The sequence below is a fragment of the Balearica regulorum genome, chromosome 15 (genome assembly GCF_011004875.1).
Source record: "Balearica regulorum gibbericeps isolate bBalReg1 chromosome 15, bBalReg1.pri, whole genome shotgun sequence".
NCBI lineage: Eukaryota > Metazoa > Chordata > Aves > Gruiformes > Gruidae > Balearica > Balearica regulorum.
In genome coordinates this window covers 10,394,266-10,419,466 of record NC_046198.1, presented here as the reverse complement: position 1 = coordinate 10,419,466, position 25,201 = coordinate 10,394,266, and the positions used below count along the sequence as shown (strand labels likewise).

At 42.7% G+C, this 25,201-nt stretch overlaps 1 protein-coding gene across 4 annotated transcripts; it reads left to right on the top strand.

Annotated features, from left to right (window-relative positions):
• The first annotated feature begins 1,448 nt into the window (after positions 1-1,448).
• PRPSAP2 (phosphoribosyl pyrophosphate synthetase associated protein 2) lies at positions 1,449-23,456 on the top strand. Of its 4 annotated transcripts, XM_075768015.1 has the most exons (19): positions 1,449-2,570; positions 3,601-3,710; positions 4,998-5,164; positions 5,629-5,679; positions 6,079-6,127; positions 6,225-6,373; positions 6,492-6,814; positions 6,921-7,132; positions 9,124-9,240; positions 9,859-10,009; positions 11,158-11,210; positions 11,332-11,398; positions 12,394-12,566; positions 13,533-13,648; positions 17,221-17,276; positions 19,693-19,841; positions 21,409-21,479; positions 22,190-22,336; positions 22,760-23,456. In XM_075768015.1, the coding sequence occupies exons 10-19, from the start codon at positions 9,891-9,893 to the stop codon at positions 22,916-22,918; spliced, it is 1,110 nt and encodes a 369-aa protein (XP_075624130.1). In that variant the 5' UTR covers positions 1,449-2,570; positions 3,601-3,710; positions 4,998-5,164; positions 5,629-5,679; positions 6,079-6,127; positions 6,225-6,373; positions 6,492-6,814; positions 6,921-7,132; positions 9,124-9,240; positions 9,859-9,890; the 3' UTR covers positions 22,919-23,456. The 4 variants fall into 4 exon arrangements, with proteins under 4 accessions (XP_075624130.1, XP_075624132.1, XP_075624133.1 ...); XM_075768017.1 differs by lacking the exons at positions 3,601-3,710; positions 5,629-5,679; XM_075768018.1 differs by lacking the exons at positions 3,601-3,710; positions 5,629-5,679; positions 6,921-7,132.
• The last annotated feature ends 1,745 nt before the right edge of the window (positions 23,457-25,201 follow it).

Below are 25,201 nucleotides of genomic sequence, written 5' to 3'. Positions count from 1 at the left end.
CTTAGGGATTAATTATGGGTCTGCTGGGCCGTGCAATATTAAATGAAGGTCGTGATCCTACAGGCACACATGTGCTTAACCTTAAATTCATGCATAAACCTGCTGAGAACAAGGAATGTAACAAGACCATCCATATGTCAAGCATGAGCGAAGAGAGATTTACCCTTTGCCACAAATTGCTGCCTGTCATCCAGATAAAACTGCAATGTTTGCTATGCAGCATGCAACTCCGGGGCTATTTACTTGCTCCTGGTGGCAAACTACAGCATCGATTGCAGTGTCAAGGTTGTGCAGACCAGCGTTTGCTCTTTCTGGTTTTCCTCATCTGTTTGCAGAGCCCACATAATTCCTTGTGACAAGACTCTCTGAGAGTGTTGGATCAAGGCCTTGGACTCCTGTCATGCCTCTCTCCTCACCCCGGCACCCTTGAAGGTCAGGACTTGAAGTATTGACCTGGTTTGTGGTAGGAAAGAAAGCAATTTTCTGGGTCATTTGGACATCCAAGTTGGGTACAGGGTTCCTGTGGGACAAGATGATTTAAATGAAGCGGAGTGTCTGGGTGATCTAAGGAATTACCACTGGAATACTGGTAGGTAACTACCCTACAGAGCACCATCTTCTCCCTGGCATCCCATGCAGCAGCTCTGTTTCATCAGCTAATCCCGTTCGACTCCAGACCCGAGACCAAGTTGTTCTCTCTTGCAATATCCCTCCCAGAAGTTATCTCCACTCTAAGCGGCATGTTATTACACCTAAGCAAAAGAGCATGTCTTTACAAAGCTGAATGTCTCCCTGCATGATAGGGAAGGGACGGAGGACGCTTCAGACTTTCATTCCTGTGAACGCTTGCCAAGATACTGTTGGGATTAAAAAGGGGGAAGCGAATGTTTTATCAATGGTAACGGCCATTGCTGTGTAACAGGATGCGCTCGAGATAGAAATGGGTCTGTCATCCCGGGTCTGATCCCTAACCTTTGTGCAATAAGAAACCGTGCTGACATCAATATGGGGTCAGGCTGCCAAGGGACTGGTTCCAAGATAAATCTCCCATTGTATCGAGTTCCCTCATGTTCAGATTATCTCATTATCACAGTGATAATTGTGATAGTCCCTCATTCCCAACTAGGAGGCAGGCTGTTCATTCTCTCTGATACTTGGTTTGTCATGCACTTATCTAGAAAAGCTTGAATGAAAAAAAGGCATGCAAACAATCCAAAGAGGTTGAATGACTCTTCTGGCAGCTGTGCCCCCCTCTGACGCAGCTTTGCTCTCAAGGCTCTTTCAGATGCGATCGGATGGGTGGAAGAGCCTGAACCCCGTAGTATTTGCAGTCATTGAGAAAGGCCCTGAACCCGCTGCCCCGCTGGCATCAGGCCCCCATTGGTCCTGCGGAGGGGCCGATCCGAGAGCCCCGCTCGTACAAACAGCAGGCTGGGACAGGCAGAGCCATTGGGACGTGTGGGGTTCAGGCTCTGTGCTGGGGAAGCCTTAGCTGAGAGAACAGGCAAGTTTTGATAGTCAGTGTTTGGTATGAATTAGCAGACCAGGGTGTAGTCTGATGAGGTCATTAATACTTTGGTGTTGGGCAAGGTAAATATGGAATCAACAAAACATCTTGGTGAAGATCTCAGAAAGACTTGGCAGGTGATTTTTGGCTAGAGGTTTTGTCACAGGCTGTGCCTTCGGAGTACAGAAACTGCACTGGCTGGAGCTGTGGTCCAGAGCTGCCCTCCAAGGAAGGTAGCAAGGGACGGTGATACTTCACTAGCCAGTGTAGATGGGAAAAATTACATCGTGGGGCCAGTTCAGGTGAGGGATGACAGACCTCAGTATGCTGAAAAGAGAATTGGCAGAATCCAATTACAGCCTAGGTGTGTCCTGTCCTGATTCCATCAGGAATTCCATCAGGCCTAAGCAGCACTGGATCAGCTGTCTGATCAGTTTTGGTCAGACTAGAGTCTAGCAGGATGGTAAGATGTTCTTACAATCTTCAGCGCAAGAGAAAATAACGGTGGTGTTTTAATCATGCTGAGGGACAACCATGGTGTAATTGGGTCTTGTCACACAGCTGCTTCTGTAACACAGACAGGATGTTAGCTGAAGATATATCAAGAATTTCAAGGAGTTAAAGCCTGGGGTGAATTGCAGCAGGCAGTAGGTCCTCAACAGGGGATTTAGCAAGCGCATAAGTCAGGGATTTGAAGAAGAGCTGTTGCTGCTTTGCTTTGGAGGAGGGAATACAGCAGGTGACTCTGCAGCTGGGAGAAGCTGCAGAGGTGTCAGGGAAGAAACCAGCCAAGGAGGACGTGGCAAGCGGTAGCTCTAGAGAAGGTATTTTCTGCTTGGGACCTGGATGAGAGCACGGAAATAGAAACTGGGCTCAGAGTAGTTACGAGGAAGGAGTGAGAGCTCAGAGAGCCTTCAAAGTACCAGCAGCATGATGATGGGTGCAAATGAGTGGGAGGGAGAATGTGGCAGGTGAGGAAGCTCTCTCTCATTAAGGAGAACTTAATAAAAGCCTCTGTGAAAGCTAGCAGTTCCCCTGCCTTTCCTCTGGTGAAACTTTCCTGGTGAGTAAAATTTTTAAGTGACCCACTCTTGCGCTTGGGGAATGGACTTGTGGGATAAGGTCAAGCAAAAGACAGTGCACAGAGGTCTGACAGCAGAACATCTTTCAGAGCTTGCTGAAATCAGGCAGGAAACAGTATGTTGAGTTAGAGGACTGGTATTGGTAAAAAGTTTCTCTGTGAAGGAGAGGTATTGGTGATAGTACTAGTAAGTGGTATAGGCCAAGCCTCTCCCAGGTCTCCTCAGCCTTTCTTGGTGTAGCAGCTGGGTGAGGGTCCCACCTAACATGGCAGTTAACCTGCTATTGCTGGTGCAGGGTCAGTCCTGATCGGCCCCAAACTGGGAAGGGAACAGGGTGCTCTTTGCTGGTTGCACTTTGGTCCCTCCCTGCACCTCTCCTAGCTTCTGCTTAGGTGTCCTGGGCAGAGCTGGGACCAAATCTTTCTTTACGCCCCGCAGTCTAGCTCTGTGAGTGCAAAGCACGGGATCTCTTCTCCTGTACTGAGTTCTGCTTCAATCTGCAAGCCTACTCTGTAGTGACCCATGACTAACTCAAGCCCTTCCTGTATGTTCACTAAATGCCTGTACAGGGCAGGATGCACGCACACTGTCTGTTTGTGGAGGAGCTGTAGCTTAGTGCAATAAATGGCAACTCACATAGGTAGGACAGGGAGGAATGGGCTGTTTGGCACTAACTGTGTAGCTGGTCAGATTCCTTAAAATGACATGACTTCAATGTCCAGTGCAACCATTTCTGTGTAAAGGCGAATTGAAGGGCAAACCACATCTGTAAACAGAAGGAGATGGCTGTTAACTGGCTGTTACACAGACTTTGCAGGACAGAACTGCACACGGACACAGCAAAGCAAAGACAATCTGCAAACAAAGCAGAAGGCACTACTGCTGGTTCTTGTTTCAGGACAGTGTTTGTTCAAATCCTCACCCTCTCATCCAGCTTGAGATGTTTATCTGTGCAGAGACTGGTGTTAAACAGTGGGTATTCCAACAAGCTTGTCATCTCTTTGTTTGAAGGCTGGTTGGAGATAACCCTGTGCCCAAGCTGATGCAGCAGATCTGTCGGTCATTGCAGACTGACCCAGAACTGAGCGTGCGGTTAGAGACAGGAAAACAAACTGAACCCGGTGAGTCTTTCAGTCAAAGCTTCATGACTCAGGAGGAACAGGACTAACAAAATGAGTCGGTGCCTATTTCCTGCAGATGGCCAAGCTGTGGCCAAGCAGTAATATTTAATAAAACAATGAAGGAGTGCTATCTATTTACATAGCCCTTCACATAGATAAGGTGTGTTCTCTGCTCCAGGGCCTTTTTTAAGGTGCTTTGCTTCCCAGATGTGGGCAATGCCATTTTCCAGATTACTCCCAAGAAATGATAAAATCACTCCCCTTTCCCTTGATTCAGAAATGCATTTATAGCCACTTTGAGTTCTGCCTCCCTAGCTGGGTACTATCCAAGCCAGCATCTTCTGGAAATTAGGCAGAGCCTCTCCCAAGGCAGGGGAGGAGGGAGGTGGTGGCCTCGAGGCTGCGCTCAGTGTACAGGTGCCTGCATGCTGCAGAACCTCCCAGCGGGGCTATATAGGGCAGAGGATGCTTTTGGGATGCCTCGTAGGACCAACTGTTGGGAAAGACCAAAACTATTCACAGGGTTCTGTAAGGATCAAATAAAAAGGTTTCTTTAGTGTACCATGTCATAATTTTTGCTGTCAGGTGTTTCGGTAGGTGAGTTTTAGCATCTACCTTTTAAAAAAAAAAAAAAGCCAACCTGGCTGAGCAGTGATGGATGGAGCTCAGGAGATTGGGTGACAGTAGCATTTGTCTTTTCTCAGGTGATGGATGCAGGCTGTTGTCCAGCCAAGCACTGGATGAGCAGTGCCCTTCACCTTGGCTGGACTAGGTGTGGAGTTTTTAGCACATCTCTGCTTGCCAGGGTTGCATCTGGATTAAGAACAATAAATCTCTGTGAGCCAGTATATTCACACCCACCAGTTTTTTCAAAATTCCTTAGACGACTGCTAATTCAATCATTCTAAAGCAAATAAAACCTGGGTGCTTGTTGTGGAGCAACTATTTGTTAAACTCTTAGCATTTGGGTAGTATATTGTAAAATTAGCAAATCCCTCTCCCTTGGTAGCTGAGATTTAAATTCCCATTTCTCCAAACAGGAAAACAGAGACAGGACAGACAGTGATTTGCTCTGAGAAAACAAAGGCAGTAGCCTTAGAAAAGGGATGAGAAGACAGAATCTTTTAGTTCCTGGTCCTGTGGTTTGCCTAAGCAATGTCAGGAATTTGGGGCAGCACGAATCAAATAGTCAGCAAATTCTGGGTGCCCTAGGGTATTGAAAAAATGCTTCTGGGGAAGGCTGCTAATTGCATTATGGGTCAGTGCTTCACCACGTGTTGTTTCTAGCTGCTCTGCCTTGAACTGCTCTGCCATACCAGCCTGTAGTGAAATCCTGTGACGAACACTGATGCCAAGAGAAATCTCTGCTGCTCTGCAAAGAGGCTAACAGAAAGCTGAAAACCCCCTTCCCCTTTGTCCTAAATGCCCAAAAAACAAAACAAGAACCTACTATGGTCAGTGACTCTGAATTAACTGTAGAAACACTAGCCTGTAAGCAGAAAAATACAGCCTGAGAATGGTGGGGGTGGTGAGGAGTTAAGAGAGGTTTAGTCTTACACTTAAATGTAATTCAGAAGAGTATCACTGCTGCATCTCTGTGAGGATACAGGCTTATGGCCTCTCTGCTCACGTATTTCAAACAGATGTCTTTGCTTTGTGCAAGTGCTACAAGTGGAGTGCTCTACATCTGGCAGCTGCTCGGCAGATCCAGGTTAAATGTCTCTCCTTCCCCAGCTCCGAGTCTGTTGAAAGAAGGGAAATGAGACAATTGATGAAGTGTTGGAATGCAAGAAGCAATAAGCAAATGTTGTAAGATACAGGGAAATGCTGGTCTGTGAATACTTAAAATGGAAAATACAGCTCGGAATGGCAGAAACTGCAGTTTGAAAATATGAATTTAAATGTTGTCCTTTTGCAGGCATGTTTGGTGAGCAGTGTGGGCAGCTGTGGCTTTTCTTCCTCCTTCATGGTAAGGCCAGCACAGACAAAAGTATCTGCTGGGGTGCTCCAGGCCTTGTTCTAATGCACCTTCCAGTCCAGGAATAATTAAGCTTAATTGCTTTTTGTGAGAAAAGCTGCAGCAGAAAGTACCTGATTCATAGTTTTATGACAAATGATAAAATTTTGATCCATAAAGTGCTGTTGATCCTGGGCATAAAGTGTAATTTAAAACAGCTCCTAGCTACCTGGTTAGTGGGAAAACATGGTGCTTGTTTGTTTTCCTAGAGGGGGGTCCTAGCAAGACCTTTATTCTCCTGAACCTGTGCAGGATAACTGTAACTTATTCAAAGCAGTTAAAGGATGTAACTTTTGTCCTGGATGCTGCTCTGTGAAAGCTGGGGTGACTAACATCAGTGTCTTGCTGCAGACATCAAATGCATCTTCATCCAGTTTAACCTATATATGTTGCAAGGAAGGTGCTGATAGGGGACTCTGGACAAATAGCGTGTGCTCTTGATGGTGTAAGGGAACTGAGACATGACCGATCACTTTTTTTCTTAATTTACTTTCCAGAAAAGCCTCCTTCTCTACGAGCACTGCTGGGTCCGATGGCAAAGATGGCCTGTACCTTGGTGCCTGGCGGGGATGCTGAGGATGCACTGCCGTTGTGGGTGGTGCCCGGAGCAGCACCGTGGTCAGCTGTTCCTCTGACAGGGATGCAGGTGCGGGAGCTCTGAAACCCACTGCCTCACAGACATCCGCTGGTTTATGCTGTATGGGCTCTCAACCCTGGCGGGGGCCGTTACTCACCCATCGTGCTAGTCTATTTTTTTTTTTTAGGGGAGAAGCTGAAATGCGGTGCTGGTGCTGGGGTCTCCACGCTGTCGCCCCCAGCACCGCGGGGCCGAGGAGGGAAGATGGCGCCGGCGCCGGTTCCCCTCGGCTGCCCCGCGAGGCCGTGGCGGGAAGGTGTGTGTGGGGGGGGGGAGGGCGTCGCCTCGCGCCCGCCCCTCGCGTGCCCTCCCTTCCCCTCCCTCCCTCGCGCGGCGCCGCCATCTTGCAAGCGGATAACGAGAGGGGCTGAGCTCCGCCGCTGCCTCTGCCTCTCCCCTTCCCCTCCGGCCGGGCTGCCTTCTCCCGGGGCCGGGGGCCGGAGCCGGCAGGTAAGGCCTTCAGAAAGGGGTACGCCCGCCCACTCAGCCCACTTCAGCCGGCTGTGTGAGGACAGGACATCCCCTTCCCCCAGCGCTCTCTCCCCTTCCCACACAGGGTTCCGCCGCCTGAGGAAGGGGCTTCGTCGCCCTCCCTTCTGGGGCGCTGTGAGAGGGGGGCCCTCTTCTGGGCCGCCCCTCTCCTCAGTGACCAGGAGCTCCTCGCCGTCCGCCAGCCCTACAGGTGAAGGGAAGCGGCGTACTCTCTTCCACGCTGGGGGCTGCGGCATGCCCAGGCCTCTCCCCTGAGAGGAGGGAAGGGATCCTCAGGTACCCTGGGATGCCTGGGCGGGCTTCCCGTCCCAGGGCGTGTGTCACTCACGTGGAGGAGCTGAAGGAGTTGTAGGGAGGTGTGGGGTGGAAGGGTCGACCCTCTGCCGTTTAGCCCAGGGGGATGGGCTGATGCGGACAGCTCTTCTGGGGCTGGGGAAATACCCCCTACGCACACCGTGGGGAGATGGGTGAGAGAGTTCAGTTCTCCAGCCCGTGGGGATCAATTTTTCACTATCGTGATTACCCCGACAGTTATTTCTGCCTTTGTTGCTTTATGTGTGAACATGCTCAATTTGTGGGAGTAGGGCCTCGTGTACCCAGTCCAGTAATTGTTGTGTTCATCATGATGTGTCTGTGTAGTTGTATGCAGCCCAAAAGAAAGGGAAGGAGTTTGTGGGCTGCAGCCTACTCTGGTGTGTGTATTCTGCCAAATTTGATGCACGCTTGTAAGATTTGTCCACCTCAGGCCAGAGGGTTATGGTCCCATCTACCCTTGTAGAGTCATGTCTTTACATGTCTAATAAAGTTTTGTGAGCTTGCTGTCATCCCAACACCTGTTTCAAGGTTGATACATCAATATAACTCCACCAATGCAAATTCCTTTCCCACCCCACACACTGTAGCCCACTTGTTGCTGCTGAAGTACATCTGCAAGAAAGTCATTGACCTATGGTTATGTGAAGAGCTGTGTTCAGTGTTGCTTGTGAATGTCACTGTGTAAAATGCATCCCAAACAATAATTGGCAACCAACAACTCTTGTCTTTCAGCAGATCTCTTAACTCTCCTCATTTCTGTAATCTGTGGAGGAAAGGAGGTAACACAATTGGAAAAACACCCTGTGTTTTCAAAACACCATGTGGACATTTTTAGTTACGTCAAAAGTTGTCTCCACATTGTTCCCATCTAATCACACAAGCAGGGTGCTTTTGGGTGTTCTTCTGAGATCTAAAAGCATTTCTAGTAAATCCTCACTTTGCTGGGTTTAAGATGTATCTTTAGCACCATTATGCATATTTGACAGATGATGGCCATTAGTTAACAGCTGGGAGTTACAGAGAGTAAGTGTGCAGCAGAACAAAGGAAGAAACACTAGGTAAGAAATAGCTTTTTAATTCTTAAATTTTTGAGTACTTAGTTTGGGAGTGATACAGGGATATAGTTGAGCTGTAACCGTACTGCCTTCTAGGATTTAGGGTTTTTTAATCTTATTGTCTGAAAGCAAAGGCTGAAAGAGGTAGGGTCTTGCTTTGATGGTATAGGTTTTTATTCACAGTAATTGAGTGTAGCACAGCCTCTTCATGAAGAGATTTGTTGTTAGGAAGTTCCTGACTTTGGCTCAATTAAGAGAGTGAGTCAGGTACAGTTTCTGTGATGAGGTCAAACTGAGCAAGAATATATCTAGTTGCAAAGGTAGGCTGGATGAGTTTCTTTATAGAGCTAGCCAGCTGTAAGTAGGAAAACTGTTGTTTTTCTTCTAGATGCTGTTTTGGAGTACTTAATAGTTGATATACCGCCATTTTTTTGTAACAGATACATGTGACTATTAGATAATTACATTTCTCAGCAGGGAGATGTTTGCCAGGAAATAAGTTATTGATTTATCCTAATTTCTATTTGCTTTGTTTTGAATTATGCCTCTTGTATCTGATATTTTCAGTCCCTTATGTAATGCTAAAATGGATGACGAAGGATTGAACTCTTTATACAGCAGAAGTGAAATGCTGTAGCCTAGGACTTTTTGAGCTGAATGCTACTTTGGTTTATCAGTGACTGCTGGTCAATGTGATTTTTTTTTTTTTCCCCTCCCCTTATATTTGAACTAAGTGTTATATTAGAAGAAGTCATGAGAATATGGTGTTACGTAGAAGAATAAAAAGTGTCAGAATGGAGTCCCATCAAATCCTTGGCAGGATTAGTGGTTTGTGCCTTTATTTGGAAAATAAAATTGTATAGATTTCCTCTTGATATTTTTCTCCTGTTTTCACAGGAGAAATATTAGTATCAAAGAATGACAACTGCTTCACCAAGTGGATGCATTGTGCAAGAGGTCATTATTTACAGCTACCAGCTTTATTGAACTCTTCCTTACATTTCATCCTTATTTGTAAGTTTATAATTTATTGCAAAGTGACAGAAAGATACACAGCTATGGAAATACACTCTTCTAGCCAATTTAGCAGGGAGCCAGTTCCTGGGAACTCTGTTTAGCTCAATTCTACCTCTGACTGGCTTTGTGGTCTTGAAAAAGTCAATAAATGTTGCTCAGTTCTAGAAAATAAACTGGAGAAGCTGAGGGAAAAGAGAATGTGGGTTACTAGATGGATAAGCTGAGGAAAACATTAAAATAAAAAAAAAAACTAAGGAAAAAACCTGTTGAAGTTAGGAGGTTGTCTAGGGGGGAATCTTTGGAGGCCTCTATGGAGGTGTTCTGCTGGAGGGTATGTAAAGCTTGGGGGCAGGAGAAGGAAGGCGAGGCAGGCTGAAGTCCCCTTCTTTGTGCCATCCCATTAGGTATGCTGAGCTAGGTCGATGAAAATATGGCTTGTGGGTCCCAAGGTCCTGTGAGGATATATTCCTGGTACTACTAAAGTGGTGATAACGAATATCAAGGATGCTGGAAAATACTGGCTTATGGGAGACTCTTCGCTTTCTAAACAGAGAAAATTTGTTTCTTTTCTGTTTTTTAATGTTATGGCTTTAACAGACCTTTGATCTCTTGCAGTCTTTTAGAAGTGGAAAAACAACTTAGGTTTGATGTTTTGTGTGCCATCAACTGAAACTGGGGCCATCATGAATATAACCAAGGGTGGACTGGTGCTGTTTTCAGCTAATTCAAATTCGTCATGCATGGAACTATCGAAGAGGATTGCTGAGTAAGTAAAATCTCCTGCAGGGCAGCTTAGGATCTTGGTGTTGTTATGATGGGACTTACTTTCCTAAAGACTGATTTCTCTGTTTAAGGAAAGTTACCTAGGAAGAGTGCCACGGTTTGCAGGAATGTCTAGTGTACTGTATTGCATACTGTATTTCAACAGATCAATAACAAAGAAAATAACTGGTGTTTAAATTGGTCGGTGGCAGGTTGTGATTGACTGCAGTATGTTGTAGAGAACGTGTGGGAAAAATAATGTTTGGATAGTGCTAAATAATCATGGCAGAAGTTTTCATAATTTTCTCGTTCTGCTTGTAGTGGAGTTTTCTTAGAAGGCAAAACTGCTGTTCAGTGTATATTTTAGATTTGTTTAGCTTTGAATGCATGAACGCTGCAGCAGAACTTTTATGACTTAAGAAATTTTTTACTGTGCTGCTGGAGTAGTGTTAGGATGCATAACGTTACCAGGAGTACTGCACATGATGGGTTTCTTCCTGAGGCTTATGTACCCAAAGTTAGGTGTAGACAGGAGGAGAAAGGAGAGTGCAAAGGAACTGAAGTCGCGCATTGTAAGGACTTGGGCATAAGTGCACAGTATACTTGGTTATCTGCTTTTTTTTTTTAGTGGTGGGTGTCTGTGCTAATACCGAAGTGAAATAAACATAGCAGACATCAGTCTGCCACTAGTCATCAAATAGAGCTTGCTAGTATTTCCTATTCACTCTGCGTTGACATTTTTTCTACATAGAATGATTTAAAAGTGGTCTTTTAAGCATTGTGCATGTGTATGTTGCTGTGTATATACATATATATGGCAACGTACAAAACATATATAGAAATATATATTAAAAATTAGAAATTATTACATAATTTAGTAATCAAGGAATTTTTTTTTCTGCTGCTCCTTCTGAGCTTGACTTGAAAATGAGTTCAGCTTAGCCTGCAGTGCAGCTTCTGGAAACTGTAGATGCTTTCTTAAGAAATTTCCACTATAATTACTGATTTTATGATTTGGGGGTTTTCTTTTCTTGGTTTTCTTCTGTGAAATATGGCCTTTTCAGTAACTGTTGCATAGTATGGGCTTTGCATTTGTTTTGCCCTTCATTTTCCCATATTGACTTCTATTTTTTCTTTTTTCTGCTCCTGCAGGCGTTTAGGAGTTGAGATGGGGAAAGTTCAGGTTTATCAAGAGCCAAACAGAGGTGAGCAGTTAATTGGCAAAACTGGAAACTTACCTAATTATGATGTGCATGTATTTGCTACCCTTTTCTTAGACTGTTGAGTTTTGCTATTGCAAATAGTACATATTTCTCTTCTTGGCAGAAACAAGAGTGCAGATTCAGGAGTCTGTGAGAGGAAAGGATGTATTTATCATCCAAACAGTTTCAAAGTGAGTAACTGTTTAAAGACACTGTGCTAGCATTTTGACATCAACGGTTCATAGGCATGATTTGTTTTTTTCTTCACATTTTATGTATGTGGTACAGTATAATAAGCTTAGATTAACTAGGTAGAGGCTTCTCTTTAGGGGTTGCTTGTTGTTATTGTTTAGGGTTTTTTTTGATATGTGCACAAAGAAGACTTCAGTGTAAGTTAACCTCTTAGTAGTTGAATTTTCAGTGAATATGTCAATGAAACTTTCCCCTGGGTCTCTGTATTCATTCGCAAAGTGCATTCTTTTGCTTATGTCGTTCTCTTTAAATTCTTCCCTTTTCAGCTACCCCATCTGCAGCACCATTATGAAGTTCTAAACGTAGGAGGAGCATTTCCTAGGCAATGTGTCCCGTGATTTAGAAAACAAATTCTTTTTCATGCAGAAAGAACTTTACAAATGCTAAGACATTTTTTCTAATGGCAACAGAAATAGAAGGTTCATGACCGGTTGTCATCTAAAAAAACCAACTTCTCAATCTTTTAATTTATGGCAGAAAATAGATGGTAACTGTTAAATATTTTGCCTGCTGTTGGCTTGAACAGTGGAGGAATATGTTGCAAAGTCTGAAACTTTTTTTAAAAAACTTATCTATATCAAAAAACATATCTATTTTGTTTTGTGCCTGATAGAAACAGATGTTGGAGATAAATCGTGGACTACTTTGTTACAGCAACGTGCTGTATTACTAAAAGTATGAAAACGGTATAACAAAAACTGTTGAATTGCCAAAAATAAGTGAAAAAAATAATGAAGTGTAATTCCAATGAAGAATTAAAATGCTGGGTCCAGGGCACTTGCTGTCCCGAGGTGCACAGCTGGATTCTTAGCAAAGATCACTCAGTCACCATACTCTCTACTGCCCTGGAGTGAAATTCCTGGCGTGGGTTTAGCTATTGTGTTGAATACAGGATTTTTGTGTGAGATACAGAACTATATGCTTCTTGTTCTAGGGATGTGAATACTACAATCATGGAACTCCTGATCATGGTGTACGCTTGTAAAACCTCCTGTGCCAAAAGCATTATTGGAGTGATTCCTTACTTCCCGTACAGCAAACAGTGCAAGATGAGGAAAAGGGGCTCCATTGTCTCCAAATTACTGGCTTCAATGATGTGCAAAGCTGGTAAGAATGCAGGATGTTATGAAATAATCAGGGCAACGGGGGCTCCTGCTGTCAGCTTTCAGGTTTAGAGAGGTCTGCACACAAGTTGGGACTCTAAAAATAACTGCCAATTTTTTTTGTGAGTTTAAAACCCAGATAGAAAGGAGAATGTAATTAGAAATGTTTCCAAATGGTGAGTTAATAAAACCCCCAAACTTGTAATGGCCATTTTACATTGTGTCCTACTGAGCTGGCAAAATGAGTCTGCTGGCCTATGCTGCTGTGGGCCGTGGTATCCATACCTTGTAATGCCATTCTTTGCCTTTCTAACACTCTCAAACAGTTGTGCTTTGTCATTTTTCTAGCCTGTTTTTTACTTGTTGGATGAATGCACTTTATATCCTTTACATTTGAGATGATGTGGGAGAATGAGGTTATTCATTTTCACAGCCTTCAACACATTTTCTTTTCTGCTTCTTTCCTTTTGCTCCTGTTCCTGGGAAAAATGGGCAGTTATAATGAACACAGTGTGATCTGGTTTCTTATTTTAAGAGAAGTGTTTCAATGATGAGAGTTTGGGTCCTTTTTCTCAGGAGTTCAGGACTCTAACGTTAGCTGTGCCACAGTCTTGCTATGTGGCATAGGACAATTTATCTTATTAGTGCTTCCATTTTGTCACATGTCAGGTGGAGAAAGATCTTACCTGCCTCAGTGTGGCACTACTGAGTCAATTATGTAGAGTGTTCTGAGATTCCTTTAAAAAAGACACTGTAGAAGTCTTGGAACGTGATAATGCCGCTGTACTTAACAGGGACATAGTTAATATGCTACATGCTTTCACTAAGTATAGTATTGTTGTTCTAATGCAGCTTAGATATTTTGTTCTGGACAAACTTCAATTAAACTAACTAGCCAACTAAAGAGTGTGTCTGTTCTCTTACTTTTTTTGATGTGCTTATCCATATGTATCTTTTTTTTTTTTAAAAGGACTAACTCATCTTATTACCATGGATTTACATCAGAAGGAAATACAGGGCTTCTTCAATATTCCAGTTGATAACTTGAGAGCATCTCCATTTTTACTACAGTACATCCAAGAAGAGGTGAGGAAGGCCTGCTATTACAGTTGGGTTTTTTAACTATCTTTTTGTCGTGTCTCAAGGCTTCTGAAACAAATTCGTGTGAAAAGACTAGCTCTTCAAATAGAATTTTAAAGGGAGAAAGGTCATGTTGGGGCAAGAAGTGTTTTTGGGACAGTTGATTCTTCCCCACAGGCTTAAGTTTTCATTTCATGAAGAGCTGGCATTTTCTTATCCACGCAGTGATTCTGTTGTTCTTCGATATATTGCCCTAACTAGTATTAAGAAAAGAGGATTTTATTGCTCTTGATGTCCTCTTCCTCCTCTATTTCCAATTTCCTTGGCATTTATAGGATGGACTGCTTGTGTAGGTGTAATTTATATCACATTATGAAAACACATTGGAAGTTAAATTGTAAACAGAGCCTATCGATCATACTCAGACAGTAAGAACAGATGACTTCTTGTGTGGAAATCTTCACTTGCTGTTTGTTCAGCATGTCTTGACTTGAGGAGCTTAACTTCTGATATTCTGTGCATCCATTTCTCCATCTTATTTTTCTAAGTGCTTTGAGAAGTGCTCATGGTGGATTCGTATATACAAATTGTGCAAATGATAATTGTAGGTATAAGATGCGTATTATGTCTCTGACTAATGATAATTTGGAATAAAGCAAATGCTTTCTTCCTGGTGAGAGAAAAGGTGTAGCTCACTCTTACTTTTGAATCCAAGCTATTTCCTTTCATGGAGATACAAATGCTCCAACCAAAAAAAAAAAAAAAACCCAACCAAAAAAAATCCCCCAAAACCCCCAAGCCAAATTAAAGTGGTTTTGTTATGACAGTTATGACAGTGTTGAAATATGTTTGGGGAATCACTTACCATTTGAATCTGTCGTTATCTTTTAATTTGGTACTAGAGGATGATGGAACAAAACTCCGGGCTCCGGCTTTGCCACAGACATTCATCTTGTGTATATATAGGAGAGGAGTATGGCACATCGTAAGCACTTAAGTTAAAAAAGAAAAAAAGTGGCAAAACAAATATGCAGGCACAAGACAAGTCATGCCTTTATATGTTGCTTGAATGTATGGCTTATGGTTAATAACGAGATCATGTTCGTGGTTTAGTCTTGAAGCATTTTTTGATTCATGAGCTCTTAATGGTTTACAAAGAATTGTTGCAGCTTTGAGTCTGGTGCTGCTGTGCGGTCTAACAAATGAATATTTGTAGAGATCTGCTGAAGTATGTGTAGAGAGGTCTTAGAAGATACTTTCAGTTTTTCATTTCTTCATTCCTTTGCTCGTCCATGAGATGACTTGCTAAAACTAAAGTTGACTGAATGTGTCTGATCACATGGGATCTATATTGGCAAGTACCTTCACCACCCAGGTCACTTACAGTATCTTTTCTTAAAAGTTACATCCAGTGCTACTCAGGAAGAATTTATTACTCATCTGAAGTTCATGGTGGCAGCAGCTCATTGTATATCCCGCATTGTGAATGCCAAAGTATGAAAAATGTTTCAAATGGATGTTGTGTTGGGGTATATTGAATAGCATGAAATAGAGTCCAGCTTGGTAAGCATGGAGGTCACTTAAAAAGCATTTAACTGAAAGTTAAGAGGATCAGGGCTTGTAGTTGTTCCCTCTTGGGAATTTATGCATAGGTGTGAAGAGAGTTACTTGGTGTTCTGGGATGAAGACAGTTCTATCAGTGAAAATAGCGTGGTATAAAAATAATTTGATGACCTTCCTTTGTATGCTTAGCAAATGTTCAATACTTAGCGTCTTCTCTCTTTCCTATGCGTACGTGTTAACCTTAGAGTGACGTAGCTCTTTGTTACAAGGAGTTCTTGATGTCTTAGTATCTTTTGGATGACATTTCTGGCTTTCTGACTTCATTCTTAAAGAGCTGAGAACAAATTTGATAATTTGGCAGGGGAAAAATGAGACAGTGAAGTCTGAACAAGATCAAAGCCTTTATTATGTCAAGTGACAGGCCCTGCCTTGTCCATACCTTCCATCATGTTAATCTTTATAGCCTGTTGTATAACTGAGTGTTTGTAAAGGACAGAACATGCTGAATTCCCAGTATTATAGGTGGAGTTGGTAGCATTGCAGGTTATTAATGCTGCCTGACACGTCCTCAGAAAAGCTCTTGTTTTCAGTGGTTAGGCCCATGCCTAAATTCAGAACTTATTTTTTTCTTTCCCATGCCTCTTTCAGGTAGAGTGCTTTTGGAAATACTCAGCCAGTTTGGTTTGTGTGTTTGAGGATAATATTGCGGAAGAACTTGCTTTGCTTGTGTTTGGAAAAAACCCAAGTATTTCTGTGCTCTGGAACTGGTATTTGACATCTCACAGCAAGGCAATGAACTGCACGTCAGGGTATTATCCCACAAAATTTGTGAAATTACAACTGTAACAGATCAATTTGTAGGTATTCAGTAGAGTCTTCTGTGCCTTAGTACTGGGATTCTGAGAATTGGATCTGCTCTGCAGGGCTTTGCGTGCTGTTGCAGCTGAGAGTGGCTGTGGGCTGTCGTTATGGCAGCTGATAGAAGGACAGGCGGGTTTTCTGTATGCTGCTCTCCATGGCAGACAGATTGTCCCAGGGCAGCACAGTGAAGGAAAATGCTGAGTTTGCAAGGAAGGGGGCAAGATGCGGTCTTAGAGGGAGCATAGATTGCTGTTGGAAAGGAGGACTGGAACTGCAAATGGTGGAATGCTTGAGAAAAATTTATGGACAAGGAAAGACAGGTCTGATGCGGAGCCAGTGTTTGCAGGGAAAACAGGGACTAGGATAAGAAACCTTGAGAGATGGGGACTAAAATGCTGGGTAAATGGAGAGAGGGAGTCTGGGATGAAAAGCCAGTATGAGCAGGGGCAGCAGACTTTGGAGTAGACTGTGCATATGAAGACCAACTGAAGTACCCATCAGACCTTGAAATGAAACTCAGACTTCTTGGCCCTACCACTTTGCTGCTGTCGGCATTTGCAGCAGCATCCTGTAGTGCTGATCTGCACAGAAGGCAGTTTGCAGCGATATCAGACTGTGATTGCAGGATCAGTGCAGTGAATGCGGAATTTTTATCCCTTTTGATGCTCCATATAAAGAGTCAGTATGATGTGATGGAGAGGTGTTAATTTTTTTGGTGTACTCTGAAGAACAGCCCTAAAGCTGTGAAATAGATGAAATGCTATGTTTTCAAATGATTAAAGACTGCCATGTGCACACACAAGACAATTTAAGTTGAACAGGAAACTTAAATTTTGATGGTTTCCTGTTTCTTTTAACATTTGTCCTCGTAGCCCTGATGATCTTCTAAAGCAGCTACATTTTTGTAATCTGTAACATAACACGACGTTTATGAAAGGTACAATTTCAAGTTAAAATCTGAATTTTCGAAATACTTGTTTTTACTGAACTGTGAACTCTGATCATGTACCATGGATTCTTGAGGTTGCTTTCTTAGATAGGTAAAATGTTCAATGCTTAAAATTCTTCTGGCAAAATAAAGTTCTCTGATTCTTACTGAGTTTAAGTTTGTCTAAGGATATGAAGTAGACATTGCTATCTGTTATTTACTACAGATACCAGACTACAGGAATGCTGTAATTGTGGCCAAATCACCTGCGTCTGCAAAGAGGTGGGTAAGATCTGCTCTCTTGTGTTAGAGCAGGAAATCTCTATTGTGATTTTGTTCTTAAGATCAAGTGAAGGAATAATTCAATAATTAGAAGCAGCAGCCTTCAAACCCCTCCCAATTCTACTTTGTCAGATATGTAGCTTTTACATCATCACTAAAATCATAATCTAAGAGTTAAAAAAAAACCCAAACAAACAAAAGGATGAGTTAAATCAATACAGTGGTTAGGATAAAGAAGATATTTAATCATATTATATTTGTGTGCATTTACATTATAAATTTCCTGCTGTAAATGAAGAAAAATGGCTGGAAGTACAGTGCTGTTAATCCAAAGTAATTGCTTAACGTGGTCACAACTTAGAACGTGGTTGATCAGATCCTAAATACACATGGCTTACATTCTAGCATGGTGAGACAGAATTTGATGTTTGAGATGATTTTGATTGTGAAGTCCTTGTTGGCTGAATGACTTCTTAATCCATGAAGCTTTTTCGTTGACTATTCCTCAACCCTTTGGAATGACACTGCTCTCAACAGGTCATATAATAGTTGGATGATGGTTTTAAGAGATACTGTATTTGCTGTGGTGACAAACTAATAGTTTGTTGAAAAGTTAGCTAGACTTTCATGCCAAGGAATCATGATGCTCTTTGTAAGGAAGGTTTTTGTTATTTTATATAGCAAATCAGAAATGCTTTAATTTGTAGAAGTATAGTGAGGGGAACTACTTTTGTCATCTTTGTTTTCCAGCAGTACTTTTTATGTGATTTCTTTTGTTTCGGCCAGTTATTTTACATTTGCTTGTCTTTGATTGTTTCTTTTACTTTGTGTCAGTATTGCCTCTTGGGTGTAGGCAGGATTTTGTGGAAGCATTTTTGTGCTTGTCAAGTAACTCTGCATGCCAGCAAACAGTCTACACATACCTTGAACTGATCAGACAGATAAGTAGCACACGTAATTGATTTTTGTAGGAGAGGATCCCAGAACTGTATTGTTTAGCTTCTTCATGAGTACATGTGAGCATTTAAAAGCAGTATTTGAGGAGGTACACTGTATTTGGGAAAGGGTGATTGAATGTTTCAGCCTAATCAAGGAAAACACTTTTCAGATGAGTGCCTACTTGTGAAAGAGAACCTTTGCTTGATGAAGTTCAGAATGTTTCTGTGGTTTCTGAGCTCACTGGAAAATGAATAAATCATTTTACTGTTACTTTGAACTTTATTCAGTTTAATATTGCATTTTAAAGTAATTATTATGGTTTCGTTGATAGGATTATGCCTTCTAAGTCATACTCCTAATGTTTGGAATCATAATTTATCTGTAATTAACTACTGGAAAAAATACCCTAACTATGATAACCACAGAGCAGAAGATTCTTCATTTTTAATTAACTGAGCACCACAACAGGCATGTTATTCTCTGGACTTTGAGTTGTTTGGATAGTGAAATGAGGCTTAAGTGTAAAGGAGGTGATTCAGGCCACAGATCTTAGATGCTAATGTTAGAACAAAGTGACTCACTCTGGACGTGCCAGGCTCACGTTGACCAGAAGGAGACTAGATGACTGACTTAGACTAGATAAGGAACTCCTGAGTGTGCAAGGTAAGGTAGGATGAATCTGCTAATGTTTACTTGCTGCTTCCAGTATCTGGGATATAAGCACTGTCTGAAATTCCTATTTTCCTGACTCTTTGCTTTCCCCACTCCCCCAGCTAACCTTACACTTCATTACACAAATTTCTGATTTTAGTCAAAGAAATACTGTGTGGTGAAGGAACTTTCTGTAAGCTTGTAAGAATCCAGGCTGTTTAAATTTGAAGTGTGGTTTGTTAGGCAAAATGATTGTCTGGATTCTCTTTTCTGAGGGATATCTAAGGTTATGTGTCAGAAGGTCAGGGATATTGTCTTTATTTAGTGCACATCTTGCTAAAAATAAATAGGTGGACTTGTTTTCCATTTTCATGGGAATATTTTTTTCCTTTTAAATGTAGACAGTCCAGACATCTAGGCTATTCTTGGTTACTGTTAGATGAGACCTGCTAAAGCATGGGATCTCAGGAGTGCTGAAGGCTAGGAAATGTTTTGGTGTTTGGTTTTTGGTTTTGTTTTTTTTTTTTTGTTTTTGCTGTTGGGCAAAACAGAAGGGAGTAATCAGAATTATGTGACTTGCAGGGTTTATCCTATTGCTTCAAGGCCAGTATGGGTACTTTCAAGGTTATTCTGACTCCTCACAAGCCTAGTGAAAACAAGATACTAAGGGGGAAGTGGCTTCTTCTGTATGTTTTCCTGAAATTTTAGTATCATTCCATCTTTCCTCTGAAATGTTAGAAATAAAATGGAAGTCGTTTAGGATTGTATGTATGTGAATTATTATAATTTTAATGTATTTCTGTTTGTTTTCACCCTTTCCCTATAGGGCACAGTCATTTGCTGAGCGCTTACGGTTGGGAATTGCTGTGATTCATGGGGAAGCTCAAGATGCTGAGTCTGACATGGTGGATGGTCGACACTCACCACCTACAGCCAAAAATGTAGCTGCTATTCATCCCAGTTTGGAGATACCCAGTAAGTAAGTTTGTGTGTGAAAGTGTTCACCTATCATTTTTTGGTTTGGGGAATGGGACTGGCAGTGATGGACCATCAAAAAGGAGTGATTCTTATAAAAACAGTGGGGGGGTGGGGGGAAGATTCCTTTTTCATAGTGTCGTAGAATGGTTTGGGTTGGAAGGGACCTTAAAGCCCATCTAGTTCCAACCCCACCTGCCATGGACAGGGACACCCTCCACTAGACCCAGGTTGCCCAAAGCCCCATCCAACCTGGCCTTGAACACTGCCAGGGATGGGGCATCCACAGCTTCTTGGGCAACCTGTTCCAGTGCCTCACCACCCTCACAGTGAAGAATTTCTTCCTAATATCTAATCTAAATCTCCCCTTCTTCAGCTTAAGGCCATTATGCCTTGTCCTATCACTCCATGCCCTTATAAACAGTCCCTCTCCAGCTTTCCTGTAGGCCCCTTTAGGTACTGGAAGGTGCTATAAGGTCTCCCTGGAGCCTTCTCTTCTGCAGGCTGAACAACCCCAACTCTCTCAGCCTGTCTTCATAGGAGAGGTGCCCCAGCCCTCTGATTGTCTTCATGGCCTCCTCTGGACTTGCTCCAAGAGGTCTGTGTCTTTCTTGCACTGGGGACCCCAGAGCTGGAAACAGTACTCCAGGTGGGATCTCACAAGAGCGGAGTAGAGGAGGAGAATCTCCTCCCTTGACCTGCTGGTCATGCTGCTTTTGATGCAGCCCAGGACACAGTTGCCTTTCTGGCTTGCAAGTGCACATTGCTGCCTCATGTTGAGCTTCTCATCCACCAACACCCCCAAGTCCTTCCCCTCAGGACTGCTCTCAGTCCATTCTCTGCCCAGCCTGTAGTTGTGTTTGGGATTGCCCCGACCCACGTGCAGGACCTTGCACTTCTCCTTATTGAACTTCATGCAGTTCTTGCAGGCCCACCTCTCCAGCCTGTCCAGGTCCCTCTGGACAGCATCCCTTCCCTCCAGTGTGCCGACTGCATCACACATGATTTTGATGCTCTTTGTCCATGGTTTTAGTGCCAGGCTGTACGAGAGGTTTGTCCCCTGTGTAGGAGTGGTTGTGTCATTGCAGGCAGTCAGAAGAGTCCCTGGCAGAGAGGCCCTGCTTTTTGCCATTTACTTTTTCTGTTGGATTTTTTTCTGGAGGACAGAGCTAATAAGCTGAGCTGACACTGGGTCTGAGTATAGCGCTCTGTCATGCGCCCTGACAGAGTAACCTTGCTGAATGTGGATGTGATCTCTAGCTGCACCAGCAAAGCTTCATTGCATAAACCTAGCTTGGATCTCAGTAGATGATGAAACTGGTTTTGTCTGCAAGCCACTCTGTTCTAAAATTAAGAATTAATTGAATTGTTCAAGAATTTGGGTGTAAATGTATCAAAATACTGCTGGTTTTTTCTCAGTAATGCTATGATGGTTGAAATAGTTGTTGCTTTACTTCTCTCTATAGCAGTGGTGATCCAGCAAAGCAGACATTTCCACACTTGAAGTAAATTGTGTAAACTTTTTCTTTCTCCTTTCTACCCCTCTAAAAAATTTGCCATTGGTCAGTGCTGATTCCCAAGGAAAAACCACCCATCACAGTTGTTGGAGATGTAGGAGGAAGAATAGCTATCATTGTGGTAAGTAAGATGCCATAGCTTTTGATAAATTACGTCAAGTATGTTAAAGTTGCAGAAATCAAGTAGATTTTCTGCTATATCAGCAGCTGAACTTTGGTTGATGATGACCCTTCAATACTGTGTTTTTTATACCACATGGCGGTATTCTGCACGCTTACTGAAGCTGACTGAACTATGAAGTGAACCATGCTGAAAAGCAGCATTTGGACCTTGTTTCTGTGAATAGGCCAGATAAATTTCTGATCAGTTGCTTGCCTGAAGGTGAGGAGTTTCAGGTGGTGCTGATAGAGCAGATGAGGGGAGGGTCATCATGTTTCTATTCTGTGAATTTAGAAATGCTGGTGATGTAGATAAGATGCAATCTTAAGGTTTCTCTAAAGCAGAGTGTAATTCCCAGGCTTGTCATGGAAAAGGATAATTTTCTATTTGGTTTTTCAATGAGTGTCAGTTGACTTTGCTTTTCCCTCGTCCCCTCATGGAGCAATCCCTCTCCCCCTTGATGTTGCAGTAGTTTTGGACACTCTGCTTTTTTGCTCTTTCACACTTATATCTAGCTCAGGTGTCTGAAGAACAGCATCAATAAAAATGTCTGTTTTGTATCAGCTGTAAACTGTTACACTTGAAAAAAATGTAACATCAATCTGGGTGTGCTGTGTTCGTCTGTCTTGAGGACATGCTGAATCTTCACTGACTTGATCTTCTCTTGACAGGATGACATTATAGATGATGTTGACAGCTTTCTTGCTGCAGCTGAGACCCTCAAGGAAAGGGGGGCTTACAAGATCTTTGTAATGGCCACACATGGCCTCTTATCTTCAGATGCTCCCAGGCTGATAGAGGAATCTGCAATCGATGAAGTAAGCATGGATTCTGAATTTCTGATGAAATGGGTTTGGGGTTTTTGTAAGGAAGCAATTTTCTCCTGGCTTGATTATTAAAATATACTGGCATGAAGAATTTAGCTGGGAGGTTCCTGGGTTCAGGCTTTCTTACTGTGGAATTGTATGCTAGAATATTGGCATCTACACTTCCTTAAACTCTAGCAGTGGGAAATTAGGAAAGTAGTGAGATGACGGACTGCCACTATTAGCAGACTTTTCCCCTCGGTGTGAGGGATATTTTTGTATCTTCCTTTGGACCCACGTGGCAGAATGAAAGGGAGGAAGGACGGTGCCATTAGTATCCCTGGATGCATGGACATTCCCTTTTGCAGTTCTGATATGGGAGGTGGAAAACCTAACAGAGCTATGTCTTTCTGATCATTTTTTTTCTTTCTGTAGGTGGTTGTTACAAACACAATTCCCCATGAAATACAAAAACTCCAGTGCCCTAAAATCAAGACTGTGGATATCAGCATGATCCTCTCAGAAGCCATTCGCAGGATCCATAACGGGGAGTCCATGTCGTACCTTTTCAGAAATATAGGACTGGATGATTAATGCTTTTTATTCTGAAGAAACACCCCGGGCCAAACTGGAAGCGAACAGATAATGAGCTGTGAAGCGTCATGCTTACCTTAATATTTCTGTTGAGCCACTTCTTGTTTTCTCTTGGTTTAAGTATCAAGATAGAACAGTTTTTAAAAGCTTTTTTTTTTTTCTTTCTTTGCAGGGTTGTGGTTTTTTTTGGAGGGGTGGGTGGGGAATAAACATTCTACAAAAACCAGTTCTAGTTGCTTTTAGGTTAGTTGCACTATATACATGATGGAAAAAAAACCCCACAAAACACTTGAGGCAAGAATTTGGCTTCTAAATTAAGCATTCCTTTTCCAAAGCTGCTTGCTACAAGTGCTTTAAAAGATAATAAAATGAAGTGACTGTATAATATTTGCATTTTAAAAGCCAAAAAGGTTGTACTGTTGTATGCAGTTCAGTGATTTTGTAGGAGTGCTTTTATAGAAAAGCATATGAAATATACACCTGTATTTATTTTCTGCGACAAAGAATAAAGATTTGTTTTGTGTGAGCTTTCTAAAAACGTTAATGTTCTAGTCACTTGTCTTCTAAAGTGTGTCCCCTTAGAAAATGATTTGCAGGTAATGCATTACTGAAAGAAATCAAGAGGTGAATTGATTCTTTTATGTTTCTGTGTTACTTTGGAATATGAACAGGCTTCAGGTTTCGTGGCAGTGAGGAGAGTAACGTGCATTTTGCTTGTTACAGTGAAACACCTGCAGACCAGGAGGAGAGGCTGCTTTTCCCCAATACTGCCGCTCATTGTCATTTTTCAACCTGTCTTTTGCTGAGCAGTCTTGTAAAACGCAAAATACAACTTTTCACATCCAGGTGCTGGTGCTGTCACAAAGGTTTTTAGATCAGCTGTAATTGGGCAGAGTGCACTTCCTGTGTGCCGCTTCGCTTCAGGGAATGCGGGAGGGAGCTGAATCTATGGCTGGATGTCAAAGAGCAGGGAATTGGGAATATTGTGGTTCCAGAGGTTCCAGCCGGTAAAATCCGAATCACCTCATCACAGGTAAATGTTTTTTCAGAGGTTTGTACCTGAATGCATGGATGAGTTAAAAAAAATATGGCCATGGTGTAGAGCTGAACTTGTTCAGGTTGGTTTTCCCAACGATCCTCAGGTACACGTGTGTGGAATGGCCTGCAGGCTGCCACACCGAGCTTCCAGTCTCTGAGACTTGAAGTTCCTGGCCCTTTGCAGAGAAAACAGTGGTGGAATTAATGAGCGTTTAGGGGTGGTTTGGTCTAATCTCAATCAGAATGTCCTGTAATGAGTGTAAAACCTTTGGCATGTCAAAAGCCAGAAGTGAAATTAACCTTTGTTGACACCATTTCTCTCTGCTCCGGACAAACTTCCAAGGGCTTTGGAAGATTGATTTGCTTTTAAGGGTAAAACTAGGGGGGTTTTTTCCTTCTGTTGTCTGTCTTGGCACAGCACTGGGAATGATGAGGCCTGGACTGTGGCTAGAAGGCCTAGATCTCGCTAATAGATAGTACTGATTTTGTTGGTACGTTCATCAGGTGAGATGGTGATTTTATTTAAGCAACTGCACATTTCAGATAACACCGTTCTTCATTCTGTGAGGTTATTTTTCCCAAGATTATTCTGTTTGATTTTTGCAGTCCTGTCCAGAGAGGTACGTTCTCTCTATGAAATGACAAAACGCAAGGCTGTACCTGGTTGTACTTTAATGACAGTAGGTTATTAAACACTTCAGTGATGTTAATAGATACACCAAGCTGATGTATTAACACTCGTACGTACTTTGAATGTGTTAATGCAGGTTAAATTCCAGCTCAGTTGTGCGGGACAACTCCATTTCCTCTCCCAAGTGCGCAGACCTGCTCCTTTCAAAGAGAGGAGAAATACGCTGACCTCAGTGATGGGCATACTAGTTGCGGTGTATTTATTTTATTAGTGAGACCTTGTGATCTTCACTACGGTTGGAAAGTGTGCTGCCACGTGAAAATAAGTCAGTGCGACAAACAGTATGGTTACTAAATACCCAAACACATTAAATTGCGATGTGGTTTCCTGCTGCTTGTTTGGTGTTGGCCTCGGAGGAATAGCTTTCTCTTCCGTGAGCATTTCTGCTGGTCAGCCTTGCTGGTGTGCCGAGGCTCCACCTCGGGCCTTCACCGAACTCCTGGGTCTGATCGTTGCTTTAGCATGTAGAACCCCCCCAACTTTGCCTAGTTTTGTGCAGTGCAATTACCGTACTCGTTCAGACGCAATAATTTGGGAACAGTCCCAGTCGTGAG

Excerpts from the sequence above, each read along its gene's own strand:
- PRPSAP2 (XM_075768018.1), top strand. The coding sequence starts at position 9,891 with ATGTTTTGTGTGCCATCAACTGAAACTGGGGCCATCATGAATATAACC. Across the intron at positions 12,567-13,532 it reads TTCAATGATGTGCAAAGCTG|GACTAACTCATCTTATTACC; the intron begins GTAAGAATGCAG and ends TTTTTTTAAAAG. Across the intron at positions 17,277-19,692 it reads TCACCTGCGTCTGCAAAGAG|GGCACAGTCATTTGCTGAGC; the intron begins GTGGGTAAGATC and ends CTTTCCCTATAG.